Source organism: Hyaena hyaena, unplaced genomic scaffold (genome assembly GCF_003009895.1).
Source record: "Hyaena hyaena isolate Hyena2069 unplaced genomic scaffold, ASM300989v1 scaffold_871, whole genome shotgun sequence".
Taxonomy (NCBI): domain Eukaryota; kingdom Metazoa; phylum Chordata; class Mammalia; order Carnivora; family Hyaenidae; genus Hyaena; species Hyaena hyaena.
Genome location: NW_024081500.1, coordinates 110,901 through 131,106, shown reverse-complemented (window position 1 = coordinate 131,106; position 20,206 = coordinate 110,901). Strand labels below are relative to the sequence as shown.

The 20,206-nt window shown below is 46.0% G+C and overlaps 1 protein-coding gene across 2 annotated transcripts; it reads left to right on the top strand.

Annotated features, from left to right (window-relative positions):
* Positions 1-220: 220 nt before the first annotated feature.
* Positions 221-20,206, top strand: LOC120222366 (zinc finger protein 665-like). Of its 2 annotated transcripts, none has more exons than XM_039220163.1 (6): positions 221-254; positions 8,982-9,072; positions 10,851-10,977; positions 14,833-16,313; positions 18,588-18,735; positions 20,144-20,206. In XM_039220163.1, exons 2-6 carry the CDS (start codon positions 9,058-9,060, stop codon positions 20,152-20,154), a joined length of 1,782 nt encoding a protein of 593 aa, XP_039076094.1. In that variant the 5' UTR covers positions 221-254; positions 8,982-9,057; the 3' UTR covers positions 20,155-20,206. The 2 variants fall into 2 exon arrangements, with proteins under 2 accessions (XP_039076094.1, XP_039076095.1); XM_039220164.1 differs by having other exon boundaries at positions 18,588-18,720; positions 20,144-20,202.

Below are 20,206 nucleotides of genomic sequence, written 5' to 3'. Positions count from 1 at the left end.
CCCAAGCCCTAAAACCCGGGAGGGAATCCCAGGTCCAGCCCACGAGTCGGCCCCGCCCACGCCTGTCCTCTCCGCGCGCCTCATCTCCATGGTTACCGCCCGCCCCTGAGGCCCCGCCTCCCGCTCCCGCCGTCCTTACGTTGGCTTGGCATCACATTGTGACCCTCACAGGCCCCGCCTCTTCCCTCTGCGCGCGCGCATTTGCCTGTAGACCCGGAAGCGGGTTTCGTGGAGCGGTGGCCAGTCTGTGGAGTGTGAGTTTCGTCTTTCTTGTTTAAACCTGCGCCTCGCAGTCCCCCCTCCTCTGTTCCCAGGGTCTGGGGGCTGCTAAAATCCCCGCACCACCTCCTCCAGTCCAAGTAAATTCAGACGTCTCTGTGGGAGGCCGGGGGCTTCATTTTGGTTTGGAATCCGCGAGGTGGATGTTCGCTGCTCTCCGCCCCTAGAGGGCAGCGCTGGCCGCCCCCTCGGGAGAGGCTGGTTCTCACCTGGGCCCTGAGGTTCTGGAGAGCCCAGCCCGCTTCGGAGGCTCGCGCACTTCCCCTCACCTCGCGTCTCCCTCAGCCGGCTCCTCTTTGCTCCCCAGGCCTCACCTTGTGCTGGGGAGGTGACTAAAAAGGGCCTGTCTTGACACAGGTGCTTTTGTGGGAGGTGGGCATCTTATTACATCCCACTCGTGGGTGAGAGGAATCCGGAGGAGAGGGACTGTCCATCTTAAAAACAAAAATCCGTTGTTTTACTACCAAAATAATTTTATTCTGGAAGAAGCAGAAGAATTGCAATTCGGGACATGCATGGAGTGGTGATTATTGGCAAGTTGGGAGAGAGAGGGAAGGTCAGCTCTTATTTTTAGGAGGAAATTGATGAGGGTTTTGTTTGCATTTATTTTTGAAGGAGAGAGCCCGTGCGCAGGGGATTGGGGCGAGAGAGAGCACGGCGGGGCGGGTGGGGGGGCGGGCAGAGAGCGAGGGAAACCGAGAATCCCAGACTCCGTGTTGTCAGCACCCAGCCTAATGAAGGGCTCAAACTTAGGAGCTGGGAGATTATGACCGGAGCTGAAATTAAGGAGTGGGAGGCTTAACTGCCTGAGCCACCCAGGTGCCCCTGGAGAGTGTTAAACAGAAGTTCATTGGAGAAGAACAAGAGTTGAAGGTTATGGCGGTTTTTCAGGGACTGCAAGTGGTGGTCAGTGACTTTGTTGCTCGGGCAGGAAGCGATCTTCCTTCTTTTTCTTACAAGCAGGAGATGAAATTCCCGTGTGAAAAATGTTCTCCCTTGTTAAAATAATTCTTATGTTCCTTAAAAAAATTTTTTTTAATGTTTATTTTTGAGAGAGAGAAAGTGGGGGAGGGGCAGAGAGAGAGAGGGAGACACAGAATCCCAAGTAGGCTCCAGGCTCTGAGCGGTCAGCACAGAACCCGACCTGGGGCTGGAACTCACTGACCCTTGAGATCATGACCTGAGCTGAAGTCCCCACTTAACTGACTGAGCCACCCAGGTGCCCCTAAAATAATTCTTATGTTCCTTCTTCTTGCTGGTTAGGAAGGCTACAGGGAGTGGTACTTGCCTGCGAGCTCTCACATCAGGGTTTCCCTACTCTACTTTAAATGAGGATTCCTTACTTATTTTCACAAGACCTACTGAGAGAATAGAAAATGAAAAAAGAATGAGGAAGAACCATAAGCAGACGGCAAACTAGCAGCAGTGGGAGTAAAGAAGAATAAGAAATTTAGAGTAAGAAGGGAATCACCAGAGGGATGATGGGGGGTAGAGTGTGGAGAGGGGCCCTTGATGGGCTACAGGAGCTTGGGTAACAGAGGGGGAGGTGCTTCACACGGAGCCAAGGCAGAGATTAAAAGAGTTGGAGTCATGGCAGACAGAGCGATGTGGTGCTGAGAGGAAAGAAGCGGCTGATGCGAGACCAGGGGAACTGAGGGAGAGAGCCCAGCAAGCTGGGGGTCCCAGAGAGAGGGGGCAAAGGGAGAGTAGCAGGGAAAGAGCACACTTAACAGGGAGAGCAGATGGGAGCTGGGGAGGAAAGAGTCAGAAATGCATGAAGACTGGGGACGATCAGAAAGGTTGGGGAGAAGGAGGAACAAGAAGGGGAACAGGGTGCAGAGTGGGTCAGAACAGGTGTTCGAGAAGAAACCCAGAGAAGGGGAGAAATGGCAGGACAGGAGAGGGGCGGAGAATGGGCAGAAACCTAAGGGGGAAACAGAAAAGCAAACAAAAAAAAAAAAAAAGGAGAAATAAACATTGAGAGAGGGAAAGACAGTAATGAACAAAGTAATCATGATGATTGGTGACTTGATTGGATATGGATGATGAAGTATGTTTCATTGATGTATGGCTTTATAATATAATACATTTAAAATTAGCACAGATTATTCAGATAAGGGTGAGAATGGCAAAATGCCTTTCTGAAAAGCCTGTGCATCTTACAATTATTTGTATCAGAAGATACCTTCTACTTGCAATCCCTTTTCAGCCAGGAAGGCAGAGACTTCACTCAGTCATGGGTTGCCTCTTCCCTTTGCCTGGGCTCCGAGGGTAGAAGTGGGGCAAGAAATGACCGTCATCACATGCTGCCTTTTTATGGAACATGAAAACTGAAAACTGTTGCTTCTTTGTAATGGATTTACTTTTTTCTTCCTTTTTCTTTTATATTTACATTGTTTTTCTTTCCAAAGCCTGAAATGCACCTTTATGCTTTCTTACGAGTAGTTATTATCTTCTGAAATGAGCTGTGGAGGCATCCTATAAACCGTTTCTTGCATTCTTTTGGTACATCATTATTTAAAAAAATTTTTTTTTTAACTTTTTCCTTTTTAAGTTAATTGTGTTAAGTTCAGACAGGTCTGCAGGCTCTCTTTGCCATACATACTCAGAACTTCCTTTGGCATCTAGTATACTTTTACATTGTTCCAATGTGTACTTGGTAAACATCTCAGTAATCTTTTATGTAAGTAGAAACCTGGTTTAAGCTGTCTCTTACACATTCACTTTTCTTATCTTTTATGGGATCTGTTAAAACAGTGGGCCATGAGCTACCGAGTAAATATTCCCCTCAAGTTCCTCTTGTCTGCTCTTTGCAAATATTGAAGAATGGGCTGATTTACTTGGAAATGTCACCTATAGAGCCCGTCTGTTCCTGATGAAGAAATTCGTGCATGCCCTGTTTCTTTAGGTGGCTGCCTTGAAGTGTTTACAGCAGCAATTCTCTACATGTTCAAAATTCTTTATTTTCTAAATGTTTTAGTGAGATATTCTGCAGAAGGGGCGTTTAGTGCCTGAGCTCACTGTGCTTATACCTTAAGATAGAAGTTCCCTAAGGGCACCTGGTTGGCTCATTTGGTAGAGTGTGCAAGTCTTTTAAATTTTTTTTCATATTTCTATTTATTTTTAAGAGACAGACAAAGCATGAGCAGGGGAGGAGCAGAGAGAGAGGGAGACACAGAATCCGAAGGAGGCTCCAGGCTCCGATGCAGGGCTTGAACCCACAAGCCATGAGATCATGACCTGAGCTGAAGTCGGACACTTAACCAACTGAACCACTCAGGTGCCCCTAGTGTGTGACTCTTGATCTCAGGGTCATGAGTTCAAGCCTCACACTGGGCTTAAGAGATTCTTTAAAGAAAAAAAAAAAAGAAGAAGAAGAAGAAAAGAAAGAACACGAAAAAAAAAGAAATAGAAATTTCCTTAGCCCAGACATGTGAAAGATGGTCCTGGAATTTTTAAGGGAGAAGAGTGATAGGGGCAAACTCTGCCCACTGGGCCCCTCAGGCCACAAAATAGAATTCAGTTACACGCAGTTTTGCTACTCAACACAGACCTTCTCAGGATAACTTGGTGAAATGACTCCCTTGTGGGCCTAAGTGAGCCCGGCTCAACATGGAGATGATGGACTAGACAGAAACTGAATTTGAGCAACACTGAACCCTGAATTCACTGGCAGAATACAGTGCATATCTTTGTCAGTAGAATTGTAAATGGGTCCCAGTCCTCCAAAAATGAAACACAAGACACTAGGATGGAGGCAGAGACACAGACTCTGAGTTATAGACCGTCGTCCGATGTCCTTCTCTGCAGCAGGGGTGAATCTCTCAGCAGAGTGTGTCACTCCGTGGCATTGAACCCTCTGCTGGCCCCGTTGTCACTAGGACAGAATGCAGACTCACCGTGGCTACACAGCCTGAACCATCAGGGCCCCCGCCAATGTCTCCAGCCTCTTCCTGAGACCTCGCCCTGGGACCTCGCCCTCTCCTCACAGCTCACCGTGCTCCATCACGATCACCTTTTCTCTGTTGCCAAACACCAGCCTTTTCTGTCGCAGGTCCTCGTGCCTACTCTGACCTAATGTCCCTAATCCACCTCGGCTCTGGCCCTTTTTCCTCCTTCAGGTTTAGGCTCAGAGATGTCTCTCCAGGCTGCCCCACACGACACCTTACGGGCCCTTCCCCAGCCACACGTCATGTTACGCAGGTTGAATTGTCTCCATATGACAAAGGCTCTTCTCCATTGGGTCTTTCCTGTTTCCTCTCAGCGGGAGGGAGCATGGAGTCCCTCCTTCCCAGGCTGGCGGCTGCACCTCACTTTGGGGTGGGGTTGAGACGCCAGGCTGTGGGTTGAGCTGAGTAGTTCTCGGGGAAGACCAAGGAGCCAGGGCAGGTGATGATGCTGGTATTTGTTCTGGGAATTTCAACATTCATGGATCTGAACCTCCTGTGGCCGTAAATTTAACTCAAGTGAGAGCAGAAGGATGTACTGAGGCCTGGAAGGCCCTACAGACCAGGGGTCCCCCCATGTTCACCTGCCCTCTACACGTGATTGCTCAGAGTCAGTGGTCCCGGTTTCCCTTCGGGAAGGGTGAGGACAAGGTCAGGAGCCCGTGAAGAACTAGAAGTTCTTGTAACTTGTGGGGGGGCGGGTGGGTGAGGGGACCTAGTGGCCTCTATGAAGTGATCTGGGCCCTCACCACACTCGATGCAGCCAGTGTTTGACTGTTTTAAAAAAAAATTTTTTTTAATGTTTATTTTTGAGAGAGAGCAAGCGGGGGAGGCGTAGAGAGAGGGAGACACAGAATCCGAAGCAGGCTCCAGGTTCTGAGCTGTCAGCACAGAGCCTGATGTGAGGCGCAAACTCATGAACCATGTGATCATGACCTGAGCCGAAGTCGGACGCTCAACCGACTGAGCCACCCAGGCACCCAACGTTCGACTGCCTTTATACTGGACTTCATGTTGTCCCCACTTGCCCACAGGTGTTCCTGGCAGGGCCACCTTCTTGGTGTTCATACTGAAGGCTCAGTGTCCTTCACTTTGCACTCTTGTCTCTTACTGGTGTGGTGCCCGTGCGCCTTGGCCCAGTTTGCTCATGCATGCGTGGAGGAAGGTGCAAAGGTGGGGAGAATGGAAGTGAGCCTAGAGGGGTCTGCGGGAGGGAAGTGGAAGCAAGTGTGGTTCCCCAGCTAATGGCGTGTGCACGTGTCCCAGGCATGGCTGTGGGGTGAGGGGTGTTTGATCCTGTTGGAAAGGGGCATCTCAGTTCCAGCAGGAGCATCTGGAAGTGGTTTGTGGGTAGTCCTGCACGGGTCCGTTTGGGGAGCCATTGTGGCCCAGGTTCCCCAGGACACAGATGCCAAAACAGATTTGCCAGCTGGGGTTTAATTGGGAAACTCTTGATGACACCTGAGGAGACATGAAAGGAGAGGGATTAGGCAGAGATACCTGACCCTGTGATGTTGTTGGAACCAGGCTGTGAACTTAGTCCACAGGGAGCTCTGGCCGCAGCTGGATGGTGCCTTGGTCCGGAGGGGGGTGTGGGGTCTGGGAGGTGCCCTCCAGCATCTGCTCTACACAGTGATGTCTGTGGGGTCTGTGCAAGAGTCATTGTCCAACGCAGAGGATTTGGAGGGAAGGTCTGAGAACCTTCTGGGGGATGACTTTACTGTTTTGGATTATTCTGGGTTGTGAGTCAAGAAGGATACAGATGCATTTTGGAAGATCTGAGAACTTGGAATCCTTTTAGAAAATGTTGGGGTCTCTTTGGGGCACGTGCATCCTTGTAGACATCTATTGAGAGGGAAGAGAGAGGTCTGACTGAAGGATTCTTGACTCATTTTGTTTTCTTTAATCCCGACATCCAATGTGAGGCTCGAACTCATGACCCCAAGATCAAAGCTGCATATTCTACTGACTGAGCCAGCCAGGTAGCTGGGACTCTTGGTTTTCTGCACCTCCTTTGCGCCTGGTTAGCTGCCCCATCCGTCATGATGAAGACTGTTCCAAGGGCAGACAGTACCCCTGCACATTTCAGTCCCCCAGAATGAAGGCCATGCAAGAGGTATACCACCATCGCTTTGTGTGTTGCTGAGCTAGAGATTGTTCCCTGGTCGCCAGCCCCACCCACCGTCTCAGCATCCTTCCTCCTCTCCATCTTCAGTTTTTATGTGTCGGGTTATTTCAGTCAGCAGATGGTGGTTTTGCCTGTCTTGCACATGCACACGCACACCTCCCCCCAAAGATTTTTATTCACTGTCTTGAACCTTTAAAACAAAACATTCTCAGGGCACCTGGGGGGCTCAGTTGGTTAAGCATCCGACTTCAGCTCAGGTCATGATCTCATGGTTTGTGAGCTCAAGCCCCGCATTGGACTCTGCACTCAGTGCGTAGCCTGCTTGGGATCCTCTCTCCCCCTGTCTCTCTCTGCCCCTCCCCACTCATGCTCTCTCTCTGTCTCTGTCTCTCTCCCTCTTCCTCTTGAAATAAACTTTAAAAAAAAGTTTTTTAATTTTTTTATAGTTTATTTATTTTTGAGACAGAGAGAGACAGAACATGAGCAAGGGAGGGGCAGAGAGAGAGGGAGACACAGAATCTGAAACAGGCTCCAGGCTCTGAACTGCCAGCACAGAACCTGATGCGGGGGCTCAAACCCACGAACTGCAAGGTCATGACCTGAGCTGAATTTGGATGCTTAACCAACTGAGCCACCCAGGCGCCCTCCAAAAAATTTTTTTTAAATAACAAAATGTTTTCTATTAACTAATTTTCCCCTCTAGTAAGCCCTCTTCCATACTCCTTCATTTTTTTTTAATGTTTCAAGTTTTTATTTAATTCTAGGTAGTTAACATACAGCATAGTATTAGTTTTAGGAGTGGAATGCAGTGATTCATCACCTACATACGACACCCAGAGATCAGCACAAGTGTCCTTCTTAATGCCCATCCCCCACCCACCCCGTGCTCCCTTTCAGGACACAAGACACTAAAAGCTTGCTTCCACTGTCTTCAGGTCTTGTCTCTGCTTGTGTCGTGAACCCCATCTGGGCAAGCTGTCAACAGCTACTGCGCCTCTGAGACTTTGTCTTTCAGAGTCACCAGTGACCCCATTTTTCAGTCCAGGATTGAATGTCCTGTCTTTACCTTGCTTTTCCTGTCCAGGCAGGTAGCACATGTGACCATTCTCTTCCTCGACATACTCTTTTACTCAGTGTGAGGACATCCCACTAAGCTTTACTGCCCCGTCCACCTGTTGGTTTTCCCCATCACTAGTCACGTCTGAGCTTCCCTGCTGGTGTCTGCTGAACTCCCTGGCCTCTGAGCCTGGCGCACCCCACAGCTGAGTCCTTGAACCTCTTCTCCTCTTGGGCTGCACCCCTGCCTTTCCTTACCACCTCATCTCCTGGTTCTCAGCACCACCTGCATGTTTCCCAGGTTCCGCTCTCCGCCAGACCTCTGCCCTGGACTCTGTCCTGTGTCCAGCTGCATCGACGTCTCTGCTGGAACGTCTGGGGCATGTCTGTCTTAATTTGTCCGGAACTGACTCAACCTCCGCCAGTCACCCTCCCCCTGTATCCTCCACATCTTGGTTAAGGGCAGCCCTGTACATCCTAGGGCTTGGTGACCATCTTGGCGTGATTGTAAATATGAGACACTGTCATATTTGTAAGTGTTTGAATGTATATGATGAAGAAAATCTGATATTTGCTTAGAATGAGAGGAGGAACACATGGTTTCTAAAATTCTTTCAAGGTGTGGGGGGCAAATGTTGGAAGACACGTCCTTCCCGGTCAGCCTCCTCAGGTGCCTGTCTCACCCCCCCCCCCCCCCACCCGCTGGTCTCCTGACGCTGCTGCAGCCACGGACTCATTTCCCCCTCTCCTGGGGCCAGGCTTGCTCCTGCCTCAGGGCCTCCCAGGCTCTTCCCTCCGCCTCAACTGTGTGGCCCCTCAGAGGCAGGTGGCAAACACCTTCCCTCCCCCTGGCCCCCCTTCTGATGCCGCCTTCTTTCTTGGTGGAGCCTCTGGGACCCCCTCCCAGTTAACATGCCAGCCACACCCTCACTCCCACCCCTGCTGCCCGCCCTGCATATTTCCTACTCCTTCCCCTTCCACGTCTGGGTCCTGGTGACAGCAAGGCCCCAGGGGATCCAGAGCCAGATGGGGGCTGTGCTGGCCTCTGAGTGTGCTTCACCCGGCTTCACACTAAATCTGAGGCAGTCTGCAGATACAGCTCTGTGCCCCTCCCAGAGATTCCCCTTCAAGTGGTCAAGGGGGGTAAGGCCCAGCCTCAGTACTAGTGAAAGTGCCTCAGGGGTTTCTGAAATGTATCCAGCTTCGAGCACCAAGGCTCTGGGTCCTCCCTGAGGCTGACATCAGCCCCTGACCCAGGGAGAGGAGAGGGGGCCCCGCTGTGTGTGGGGTGTGATCAGGCTGGTCTGTGATCTGCAAGGGAGTGTCAGGTCCCCACTGCTGCCTTCGGGGGGGGGAGGGCGGCCTTTACCAGGGTGGGAGCCAATCCTGCAGAAAGGAGTGGGAACACTCACTTGTTGGCGTCTGTAGGAGGTCACTGTCCCAGGGCACCCCCGGCGGCCACGGGCAGCAGAGGCCTGTTCTCACACAGAGAGGTCTTCCTGTGTGAGGCTGCAGGACGGGGAGGACCCAGACTGACTCTAAGCATTAATCCGCATATTCTTGACACTCAGGATTGAGTTCCCAAGACTGACCCTGCCTGAGGAAGAATCCTGGAAGAGGAGGAAGAGCAAAGGAAAGGGGTCGGGAATGGCCGTCTGTCAGGTAAAGTCATATTCTCGCTTGATTTTCTGTCTCTCATTGCTGCAAGGCCCTTCTTGGACTTGCTAACCTTCTCTGACAGAAGCGTCCTGCCTACACGGGCTCGTCCACACTCCCCCAGGCCTTCCCTCGGTCCCTCTCCTCTCCACTAGACTCCAGCTCATTGTGACCCAGGGACCCGGAGCCTGTGAGGAGGGCCCTTTGTGTCATGGAGTGTCGACCCCCCCTTACTTCAGTAAGTTTAAGTGTGTGTGTATGTGTGTGCAGGGATGCACAAGCCCATGGTACTTACAGAGACGTTATCATTACTTCGTAAGTAAGTAATTTATGAATTGTTGGAGTTAAATCTTAAGTATTTGCATGGCTGTACATGTTTTTACATTATCACATTGATGAGTTAAATAGTACAAGAGTAACATTTCCATGCATGCACGTGTGCGTGCACAGATACAATAACCATGCTGTTAGCCTTGAACTTGTTTCTAATTCTCAGGAATCCCCCTCTTTACATCCTTTTGATGCTGTCTGGTATATATGTTTCATTGTTTAGGTTCAATTCCAAAGCCTAAATATCTGGGTTCAGGAGGTTGTTCTGCCTTTTCTTAGAGCATTTGGCCTTGGGTGGGTTTCAGGGAGTGTGTGTGACACAGTTGTCTCCTCCGTAAGATGGGAACAGGTCTGTCTTTAATGAGTGATGTCAGTGTCAACAGGAGCTAGTGTGTGGAAAGCATTTAGCAGGATGGCCAGTACGTGGCAAGTCTTTAAGAGCTTTGCTGTTGCTATCATTATCACAGTTTTTAGGTTCTGACCTTCCTCTAAAGCCACCATGGGCATTGTCATATCTGAAGATAACACTCATGCCTTAGCTCATCTAGATATTGAATATCACTCATTGGGTACAACGTGATAAATAACACTTCTTCTAGATAACCTTGTATTGATTTTTTTAATTAAAAAAATTTTTTTAATGTTTTTATTTATTTCTGAGCGAGAGAGAGAGACAGCATAAGCAGAGGAGGGTCAGAGAGAGAGGGAGACACAGAATCTAAAACAGGCTCCAGGCTCTGAGCTGGCTGTCAGCACAGAGCCCAACGCGGGGCTCAAACGCATGAACCGTGAGATCATGACCTGAGCCGAAGTTGGATGCTTAACCTACTGAGCCACCCAGGCGCCCCTAATTTTTTTAATCTTTATTTCTGAGAGAGAGAGAGAGAGAGAGAGAGAGAGAGAGACAAGTACAAGTGGGGAAGGAATAGAGAGGGAGACACAGAATCCAAAGCAGCCTCCAGGCTCTGAGCTGTCAGCACAGAGCCCGACACGGAGTTTGAACTCATGAACTGTGAGATCATGAGCTGAGCTGAATTCAGATGCTTAACTGACTGAGCCACCCAGGCACCCTATTTTTTTTTTTTAGAGTTTATTTATGTATTTTTTAGTAATCTCTGCACCTAACGTGGGGCTCATATTCACAACCCAGGATCAAGAGTCCCATGGTCTTCTGACTGAACCAATGGGCACCCCTCATTTTCTGTTTTTATATTTCTTATATTGTCCACAAAAATGAAAAAAGCCATATTGATTTAGAGGCCATCCTAACCTCTCATGGGAAAGTACAATAAGCCACAATTGGTCCCTCTCCTTTCCACTTAGGTGAATACCTTATGTGAATCTGTAAGAACACATACTTCATTTAAATTGATCCTTACACATCTCTCGTCTTCTTGTTTTATATGAAGATAACTTTCCCCATAGCTCCTTGGTGAAATGTGCTTTCATTTCAGGGATGGTTGACCTTCAGGGATGTGACCATAGAGTTCTCTCAGGAGGAGTGGGAGTGCCTGGACCCTGCACAGAGGGCCTTGTACAGGGACGTGATGCTGGAGAACTACAGGAACCTGGTCTCCCTGGGTGAGGACAACTTCCCTACAGAAGTGGGGATCTGCCCTTGGGCATCTTTGCATTTTCCTCCTTGGAGCCCATGTCTTGCTTGGCTGAGATTGAAGCCCTGTTGCCTCAAAAATGAGAAGCCTCACAATGTGGACGTCACACTTTGTCAGATGATCTGCGTGTGCATGAAACCTTGTGAAAAGCTTAAAATACCCAATTCTGTTTTTTTCTGTCCCTGTGCTGTTGATTCACTAGTTCTTAGAAGAGAGCAAGATCCTTGTGTAAACTGTTCTCGAAGTATTCAGAGCAGGCAGAGGATAAATTTTTGGAATTGTTTTTCAGCTTTACTGAAATATAACTGGCAAAGAAAATTGTAACATATTGAAAGGGCACACCTTGCTGATTTGATACACATTGTGAAAGGATTTCCATAATTAAATTAATTAACACACATTACTGCACATATTTACTTTTTTTTAATGTTTTGGTGAGGACACTTAAGTTCTATTCTCATAGCAAATTTCGATTATATGGTATTACCAACCATAGTCCCCACGTTGTATGTTAGCTCCTCAGTCCTTGTTCACGATGTAGCTAAAATTTTGTCCCTGTTTACCAGCCTCGCCCGCATGCCCTCTGCCTCGCCCACAGCAGCCTCCCATCCTACTCTGTTTTCTAGGCATTGCTTCTTGCCTCGTCTTCACACTCCCTCCCTCTTACCTGTCTCGCACTTTGGCCACACACCCACACTATCATTCCTACAGTTAAGAATGGGACAGCATGATGGTATTTGCCATGTCAGTTCGTCCTTTTTTCCCAAGGTCGGAATTCTAACTGCTCTGGTATATTTACCTCCCCGTGGATTGGCAAGTACAGTCTCTTCTCTCATGCGCTCATTACCTCCTGTCCTCCGCTCCTGGCCTTCCCTCACACGGTACTTCCATCTGGATGGACCACACTGTTCCTTACCGGCGTATGAATTTTGTAGTACTTGAACACCCTGATTCCCGCAGGCCCCCCCTCACCAGCCACACTACTCTTACTGCGTGAAGAAAGATCCCTGCTTATCCACGGTTTTGCCGTTGCAGGATACTACAGAAATCCACATGTGCGGGGGTGACAGGGTACTCGGAATGGCTAGGAAACACCAACACCGTTAGCACAACACATCTCTGGTGTCTCCATCGACATATGTATGTCTCAGCTCCTGATCTTGCCTGTGATTTGGAGGCATTCATGCATAAGAACACTTTGTCTGAACCCACAGGCCCAGGTCAAATCCTGTTTCTCTAACTTACTTTCTCTGTGAATAGGGGTTAGAAACACAAACCCCATGTGCCTACTATCCCATTTAAAAAGTGGTGGTAATCTACCTCAAGGCTTTTAACCATGTATGTGCTATTAGAAGGCCTAGGATATTCGAGGTTTTATAGTAAAGTCTCAGAAATTCCTTGGCGTTCATAAGATACAGCAACCTTCTGTCATGATTTTGATCAGATGTCTTGTCTGTGCCTTGGCTCAGCCTGCCATAGCAAATACCAAAACTCAGGTGGCTTAACTAATAGAAATTTATTTCTCACACTTCTGGGGTCTAGCAAGTCCAAGATCTTGGTGCTAGTCAGTTCATTTCCTGATGAGCCTTCTCTGGGTTTAGAACACTGTCTTCTTGCTGTGTCCTTGCATAATGGAAAGAGTGAGGCAGCAAGCTGTCCTATCTCTTCTTGTAACGGCCCTAATCCCATTCATGACACTGTAGCCTCAATGACCTGGTTACCGGCCAAAGACCCCACCTCCAACACCATCATATTGGGGTGGACACAAACGTTCAGACCATGCGTGCATTATATTTTGTGTGTTTTTTTCTACATTTCTGTCCAAACATTGTTTGATTTGGTCTTCGTTAATAAGATTGTCACGCACAAACTCATTATTGCATATACTTTGTGGCCAGTGAACTAGAAAATTAAAGAGCATTGCATAGATAGGGAATTGGTTGGCCATTACATAAGTGGAGGCCTCAAATCATAATTGTGATTTATGGGGTGCCTGGCAAGCTTGGTCAGTAGAGCACGTGACTCTTGATCTCGGAGTCATGAGTTCGAACTCCCTGTTGGGAAGCGAGTGTTTTCTGACTTCTTTCCACGAGTATTATTCTTTATAATGTTGAGTATTTGCCTCACTGGATACTTCAAAAATGAGTGGTCTTAACCTAAATTCCAGTTTTCATGTTGTATGCTGGTTCTGGAATAGAAGCCCTTGCTTTTTTCTTAAGAGAGATTTGTTGAGAATTCCACAAACTATAATTTTGTATCATTGTGGTTACTATTTCCACCATGCTTTTGCTCTAGGTTACTAGAATGTTTTATTAATTGTCGTTGTGATTTACCGATTATGGTTTTTCAGTATACACGGTGCAGCATAGCCAACTTACACTGCTTGTTTATGTTGCAAAATGGCCATTCTGAGGGAATATAGTTTTATGACCGGTATTCAGAAAAATATTTTTATAACAATGATTAAATTCTTCCTCATTACCCCAGTGCCACTATAGTTTTCCAGTTCTAAATTGCCATTTATTTAAGTTACTCATTAGATAGAGCGCCTGGGTGACTCAGTCAGTTGAGCGTCTGACTTCAGCTCAGGTCATGATCTCACGGTTCGTGGGTTTGAGTCCTGTGTCAATTGCCATTTATTTAAGTTACTCATTAGATAGAGCGCCTGGGTGACTCAGTCAGTTGAGCGTCTGACTTCAGCTCAGGTCATGATCTCACGGTTCGTGGGTTTGAGTCCCGTGTCAGGCTCTGTGCTGACAACTTGCTCAGAGCCTGGAGCCTGCTTCGGATTCTGTGTCTCCTCCTCTCTCTGTCCCACCCCCACTCATGTTCTGTCCCTCTCCATCTCTCAAAACTAAATAAATGTTAAAAAAAAAATTTAGATTATTCATTACATAAATTTGTTTTGGATTATTTACCATTAGAGTATATTATCCTGTGCTTTAGAATTAGTGCCCAACAAAGATGCAGTAAATATGGATAGTATTTTTATCTCTTCAAACATGAAACAACCATATATTTTCTGTGAAAAATTGGCAGGTAATGTTGTGCCATGTCAGAACATAATGAGAGAATCCCCCTCTTTTCAGGGCTAACACAGGTTTGCATACTGTGATTTTTTTTTTTTTTTTTGCCATAGATTATTTAAAAAATTTTAAATGCTTATTCATTTTTTAGAGATGGAGAGAGACATGAGTGGGGGAGGGGCAAAGAGAGAGGGAGACACAGAATCCAAATTACAGCTTCAGGCTGTGAGCTGTCAGCACAGAACCTGATGCGAGGCACAAACTCACAAACCATGAGATTGTGACCTGAGCCAAAGTTGGACATTTAACCAACTGAACCACCCAGGTGCCCCAACAATGATTATTTAAAGTAGGCTTTAGGGGCGCCTGGGTGGCTTAGTCGGTTAAGCGTCCGACTTTCGCTTAGGTCATGATCTCGCGGTTCGTGGGTTCGGGCCCCGCGTCAGGCTCTGTGCTGACTGCCAGCTCAGAGCCTGGAGCCTGTTTCAGTCTGTGACTCCCTCTCTCTGACCCTCCCCTGCTCACGCTGTCTCTCTCTCTCCTAGAAATAAATAAAACATTAAAAAAAAAAAAATTTAAAGTAGGCTTTAAAATAAATTTGAATTACATGTAATTACCCTTTAATATAAAAGAATGCTGTACCTTTTGTGTTCCTAAAAATTGAAAATCATGGTTGCAACATTTCATAACTGATCAACATATGTAGTACTTTTGGTATAATGTGTTTTTCAATATAAGATTTTTCTATAATGGAAATTTTCTTTAATGGGAAACCTGTGGTTCTTTATATCTTGTAGCTCTCTCTCCCAAATGTATGATCAAGGAACTACCACCAAAAGAAAACAGTAATAGAGGGGAAGTATTGCAGACAGTTATACTGGAAAGACATGAAAGCCATGACACCGAAGATTATGGCTTCAGAGAAATCCAGAAAAAAACTCAAGACTTTGAGTGTCAGCAGAGAGACAGTGAAAGAAATTACGAAGCAGTGCTTGTGACTCTTAACGAAAACCTCACTGATAGAAGAGATCAGTGTGGTAGAAGAGACGCAGGAAATAAGCCAATTCAAAACAGGTTTGGACCAAGCTTTCAGTCACAACAGGCTGGAGTGCAGATACTTCAGACTGAAGGGAAAATTTATGAATATCACCAAGTTGAGAAGTCTGTCAATGATAGTTCCTCAGTTTCACCACTTCACAGAATTCTTCCTAGAGTCCCAACCAACATCTCTAATGAACGTGGGAATGACCTCTTGCATTCTTCATTACTCACCCAAGAGCAGAAAGCACACATTCGGGAAGAACCTTGCAAACGTGAGGAGTGTGACAAAGCAGTTAATCACAGTCTGCATCTCACTAGACATCAGATAATCCAGACAGGAGAGAAACCATATAAATGTGACATATGTGGGAAGGTCTTCAGTCACAACTCACACCTTGCATGTCATCGAAGAATCCATACTGGAGAGAGACCTTACAAATGCATCGAATGTGGCAAGGTCTTCAGTCGCAATTCACACCTTGTACGTCATCACAGGATTCACACCGGAGAGAAACCTTACCACTGCAATGAGTGTGGCAAGGCTTTCAGTGAGTGTTCCAGTCTAACTAACCATCAGGTGATCCACACTGGAGAGAAACCTTACAAATGTAATGAGTGTTGCAAGGTCTTCAGTCAGAGTTCAGGCCTTGCAAGTCACCGAAGGATTCACACGGGAGAGAAGCCTTACAAATGCAACGAATGTGGCAAAGCCTTTACCTATGGCTCACAACTCACTAACCACCAGGTAATCCATACTGGCGTGAAACCTTACAAATGTAACGAGTGTGGCAAAGCCTTTAATCAGAGCTCACATCTCACTAGACACCAGATCATCCACACGGGAGAGAAACATTACAAGTGTGACGAATGCGGGAAGGTCTTCAGTTACGACTCACACCTTGCGCGTCATCGCAGGATTCATTCTGGAGAGAAACCTTACCAGTGTCGTGAGTGTGGCAGAGCCTTCAGTATGTTATCAAGCCTTACTTACCATCAGGTGATCCACACTAGAGAGAAACCTTACAAATGCAATGAATGTGGCAAGGTCTTCAGTCAGAGTTCAAGCCTTCCCAGTCATCGGAGAATTCACACTGGAGAGAAGCCTTACCAATGTAATCAGTGTGGCAGATCGTTTATTCAGCGCTCTAACCTCACCAGACATCAGATGATTCACACTGGAGTGAAACCTTATAAATGTAATGAATGTGGCAAGGTCTTCACTCAGAATTCAAGCCTTGTGAGTCATCAGAGAATTCATACTGGGGACTGATCTTACAAATGTAGTGAGTGTGACAACGCATTTGATTATAAGTTCAAGCGTAAATTGGCATCAGAGAGTCCACACTAAGGAGAAATCATATACATGTCGTGTGTGTGGTAGAGAACTTACACAGGCTTCACAACTCACCTGACATCAGGATATACATCTTTTTTTTTTCCCTGTTTGTTTATTTTTGAGAGAACGTGAGTGGGGGAGGGGCAGAGAGAGGGAGACACAGAATCTGAAGCAGGCTCCAGTGTCCAAGCTGTCAGCACAGAGCCCAATGCGGGGTTTGAACTCAGGAACCACAAGATCATGACCTGAGCTGAAGTCGGACACTTAACGACTCAGCCACCCAGGTGCCCCAATCAGGATATACATCTTTGATAAAACCACATTAATGTAATGTGCATGCTAAGGCTTTTACCCATGAATCAAAACTACAGAACATTACAGGACTCACACTGGAGAGCAGCCTTACAAATGTAAAGAATCTGGGAGAGTGTTTTGTCAAACATTCTGCCTTTGATGTCTTTGATGACAGAGCATGAGCAAGGGAGGGGCAGAGATAGAGAGAGGGACACAGAATCTGAAGTAGGCTCCAGGCTCTGAGCTGTCAGCAGAGAGCCTGAGGTGGGACTCAAACCCACGGACCACGAGACCATGACCTGAGCTAAAGTCAGAAGCTCAATCAACTGAGCTACCCAGGTGCCCCTAGAGAGTTTCTATGAGGAATAAAATAATGAAGTCTCAAGTTCTCTAAATTGAGATACTGAGATAGTACATACTGCAGAATAGTGTTTTGGTTTTTTTTCCAAATACTGAAAGCATACCGTAGAGTAAAGGCAAAATGTGTTAAAACTCTGGATGGGAAAAAAGATAGATATATAGAGATATAGCAAAGATATATAGATCCTGACAATACTATTCTATGGAATCTTTTCTAGTTTAAAGTATTATTGTTTTACATTTCACATTTAAAGCTTTGATTATTTTTGAGCTAATATTTGTACAGGTATGAAGTTTTTGTGAAGTTTTTTTGTTTTTTTGTTTTCTGGTGTGGAAAATCGGTTGGTCCAGCAGCATTTTTTTTTTTTTTAATTCTCTTTATTTAGTTTCCTTGGTACCTTTGTCCAAGCTCAGTTGGAAGTACTTGTGTGGGGCCATTTCTGGATTCTCTGTTCTTGTCCATTGATGTGTAATGTGTCTCACTCTACAAATACAATGTAGTTTTGATTTTTACTATATTAGAAACCTTGCATGAGTAATTCCAACCACGTTTTTCTTTCTCAGATGCTTTAGCTATTCTAGTTCCTTTGCCTTTCTTTATAAATTTTAGAATAATCTTATTATTGAGAATATCTTGATATCTAGAAAATATCTTGATAGAAATTGCATTAACTTATCTATCAATTTGTAATCATTTGACATCATTTCTATGTTGTATCTTCCAGTAAATGGCTGTGGTAGGTCTCTATTTGTGTAAACTTTATTATAGATTTTAGCATCAAAATCCTGGTAATGTTTTCGTTAGGTTAACGTATGTTTGTACTTTTTCCTTTTTGAGCAATTGTACATATAATTGTATTTTTAATTTCAGTTTCCATGTGTTAATTGCTACGGCATTGAAGTAGTACAGATTTTTTTTTAATGTCGATCTTAAATATCTAGAACTTACTAATCTCACAGGGCACCTGGCTGGCTCAGTTGAAGAGCATGCAACTCATGATCTCCATGTCATGAGTTTGAGCCATGCGTTGAGTAGAGAGATTACTTTAAAAAAAAAAAATAGTAAATAAATAAACTTAAGAATAAAAGAGAACTTACTAATCTCATTTATTTTAGAGATTTGTAGCTTCTTTGGGCTTTTTTAAAAAAAATCTCTTCTAAATTGTTTTTTTTTTTTTTAGACAAAGACCGAGGATGAGCAGGGGAGGGGTAGGGAGAGAGGGAGGCAGAATCTGAAGCAGGCTCCAGGCTCTGAGCTGTCAGCACGGACCTGGACGCGGGGCTCGAACCCACAAACCGCCAGGTCATGACCTGAGCCCAAGTCGGACACCTAACCGACTGAGCCACCTAGGCACCCCTCTTTGGGCTTTTCTGTGTACACCATTTCACTAGCTTCCTAATGTGGCTGTAAGAAGTGACCCTAAACTAAGTGAATTAAAACAATAAAATTTATTCTCATAGTTCTCAATATAAGGTGTCTAAAATGAATCCACAGCACTGTTAACCTTCTTGATATTCCAGGGAGGAATTTGTTTCCTCGTGTTACGGAACCTGGTCTGGATCACCCAGCAGAAGAATCAAGAGGCGCTCGTGATCTTGGAAGGCAGGACGTTTATTTCACACCGGCGGGCTCAAAGGAGATTACTCTCCAGAGGTCTAAGCCCCAAGCGTAAGCAGAGGGAATTTCCCTATTAGTCCTGTTGGCCATCTTAGAATAGATTCTTCCCCGTCACTTGCGCTTTCCAAGTTCTGGAGACTGCTTACCTGCCTTGCCTCATGGCCCACTGCCTCCAGGGTAGCATCTTAGTATCTCTTTCCATCTTGCTTCTATCAGAGCAATGACTTCTCTGTGTCTCCAGCTCTACTTGCATCCTTATCACACCCTCCTGGTTATATCCTGTTTACCAGATAATCTAGGATCATATTGCACCTCAGGATCCTTAACTAGGGCACATTTGCAAACTCTTTTGACATAGAATGTAGCCCTCACAGGCTATAGGGATGAGGATGTGGCTATCCTTTTGGGGAGTTGTGGGAAGGTGGCTTTCAGCCTACTGCAACTACAATACCTTCTGTTGATGAGTACATTATTATACCTTCCTTTCTGGTCTATATCACTTTTTTCCCCCTTATTTCATTGGCTATAGCTTACAGTATATTGACTAGCAGTTGGAACGGAGGACCTCCTTGCCTTATCCCCAGAATTTGGGGGAACTATTCAATCTTTCACCGTTAAGACTGATGTTTGCTGTATGACAAGGTTTTGTAGCTATTCTTTATTAAGTTGAAGAAGTTTCCCTCCATATGTTCAGTTCCTTTTATATTTTGAATATTAACATCCTATCAGATACATAGTTTGCAAATATTTTCTCCTATTGCATAGATTGTCTTTTCACTCTTGATGGCTTCTTCTGCTGTGCAGGAAGAAGTTTGTACGTTGTAGTTTGATGAGGTCACACCTGTCCGTCTTAGCCCTGTTCTCTCCTACCGCCCCATGCTGTTGGGGTCAAACTCAAAAATCATTCCATAGGCCAATATCATGAAGCTTTTCTCCTGTTTTCTTCCAGGTTTCAGGTTTTACACATAAGTTCTTGACATAATTTTTTAGTTGATGTTTATGTGTGATGTGAGTTAAAAGTTCACTTTAAACTTCTGCATATGGGAGCGCCTGGGTGGCTCAGTCGGTTAAGCGTCCAACTTATTCGGCTCAGGTCATAATCTCACGGTTCGTGGGTTCGAGCCCCACATCAGGCTCTGTGCTGACAGCTCAGAGCCTGGAGACTACTTCAGATTCTGTGTCTCCCTCCCTCTCTGCCCCTCCCCTGCTCACTCTCTGTCTTGCTCTCAAAGTAAAGACATAAAACAAATAAAAAAGTAAAACTTTTGCATATGGATGGACATCCAATTTTCCAGGCACTGTTGAAGAGATTATTCGTTTCCCCCACCTGTGGTGTTGGCATCCTCTTTACACATCAGTTGACTGTAAATATATGAGATACTTTTCTTCCCTCTAAAATAGTCTCTTAGGGAATTTAGCTCTCTCACCCTTCCCCTTTGCCTCTCACGTTCTTCCTCAGAACCGTTGTAAGGAGAATGGGTTTGGGGATGGGAGACCCTCCTGCCTGTCCATTTCCAGACAC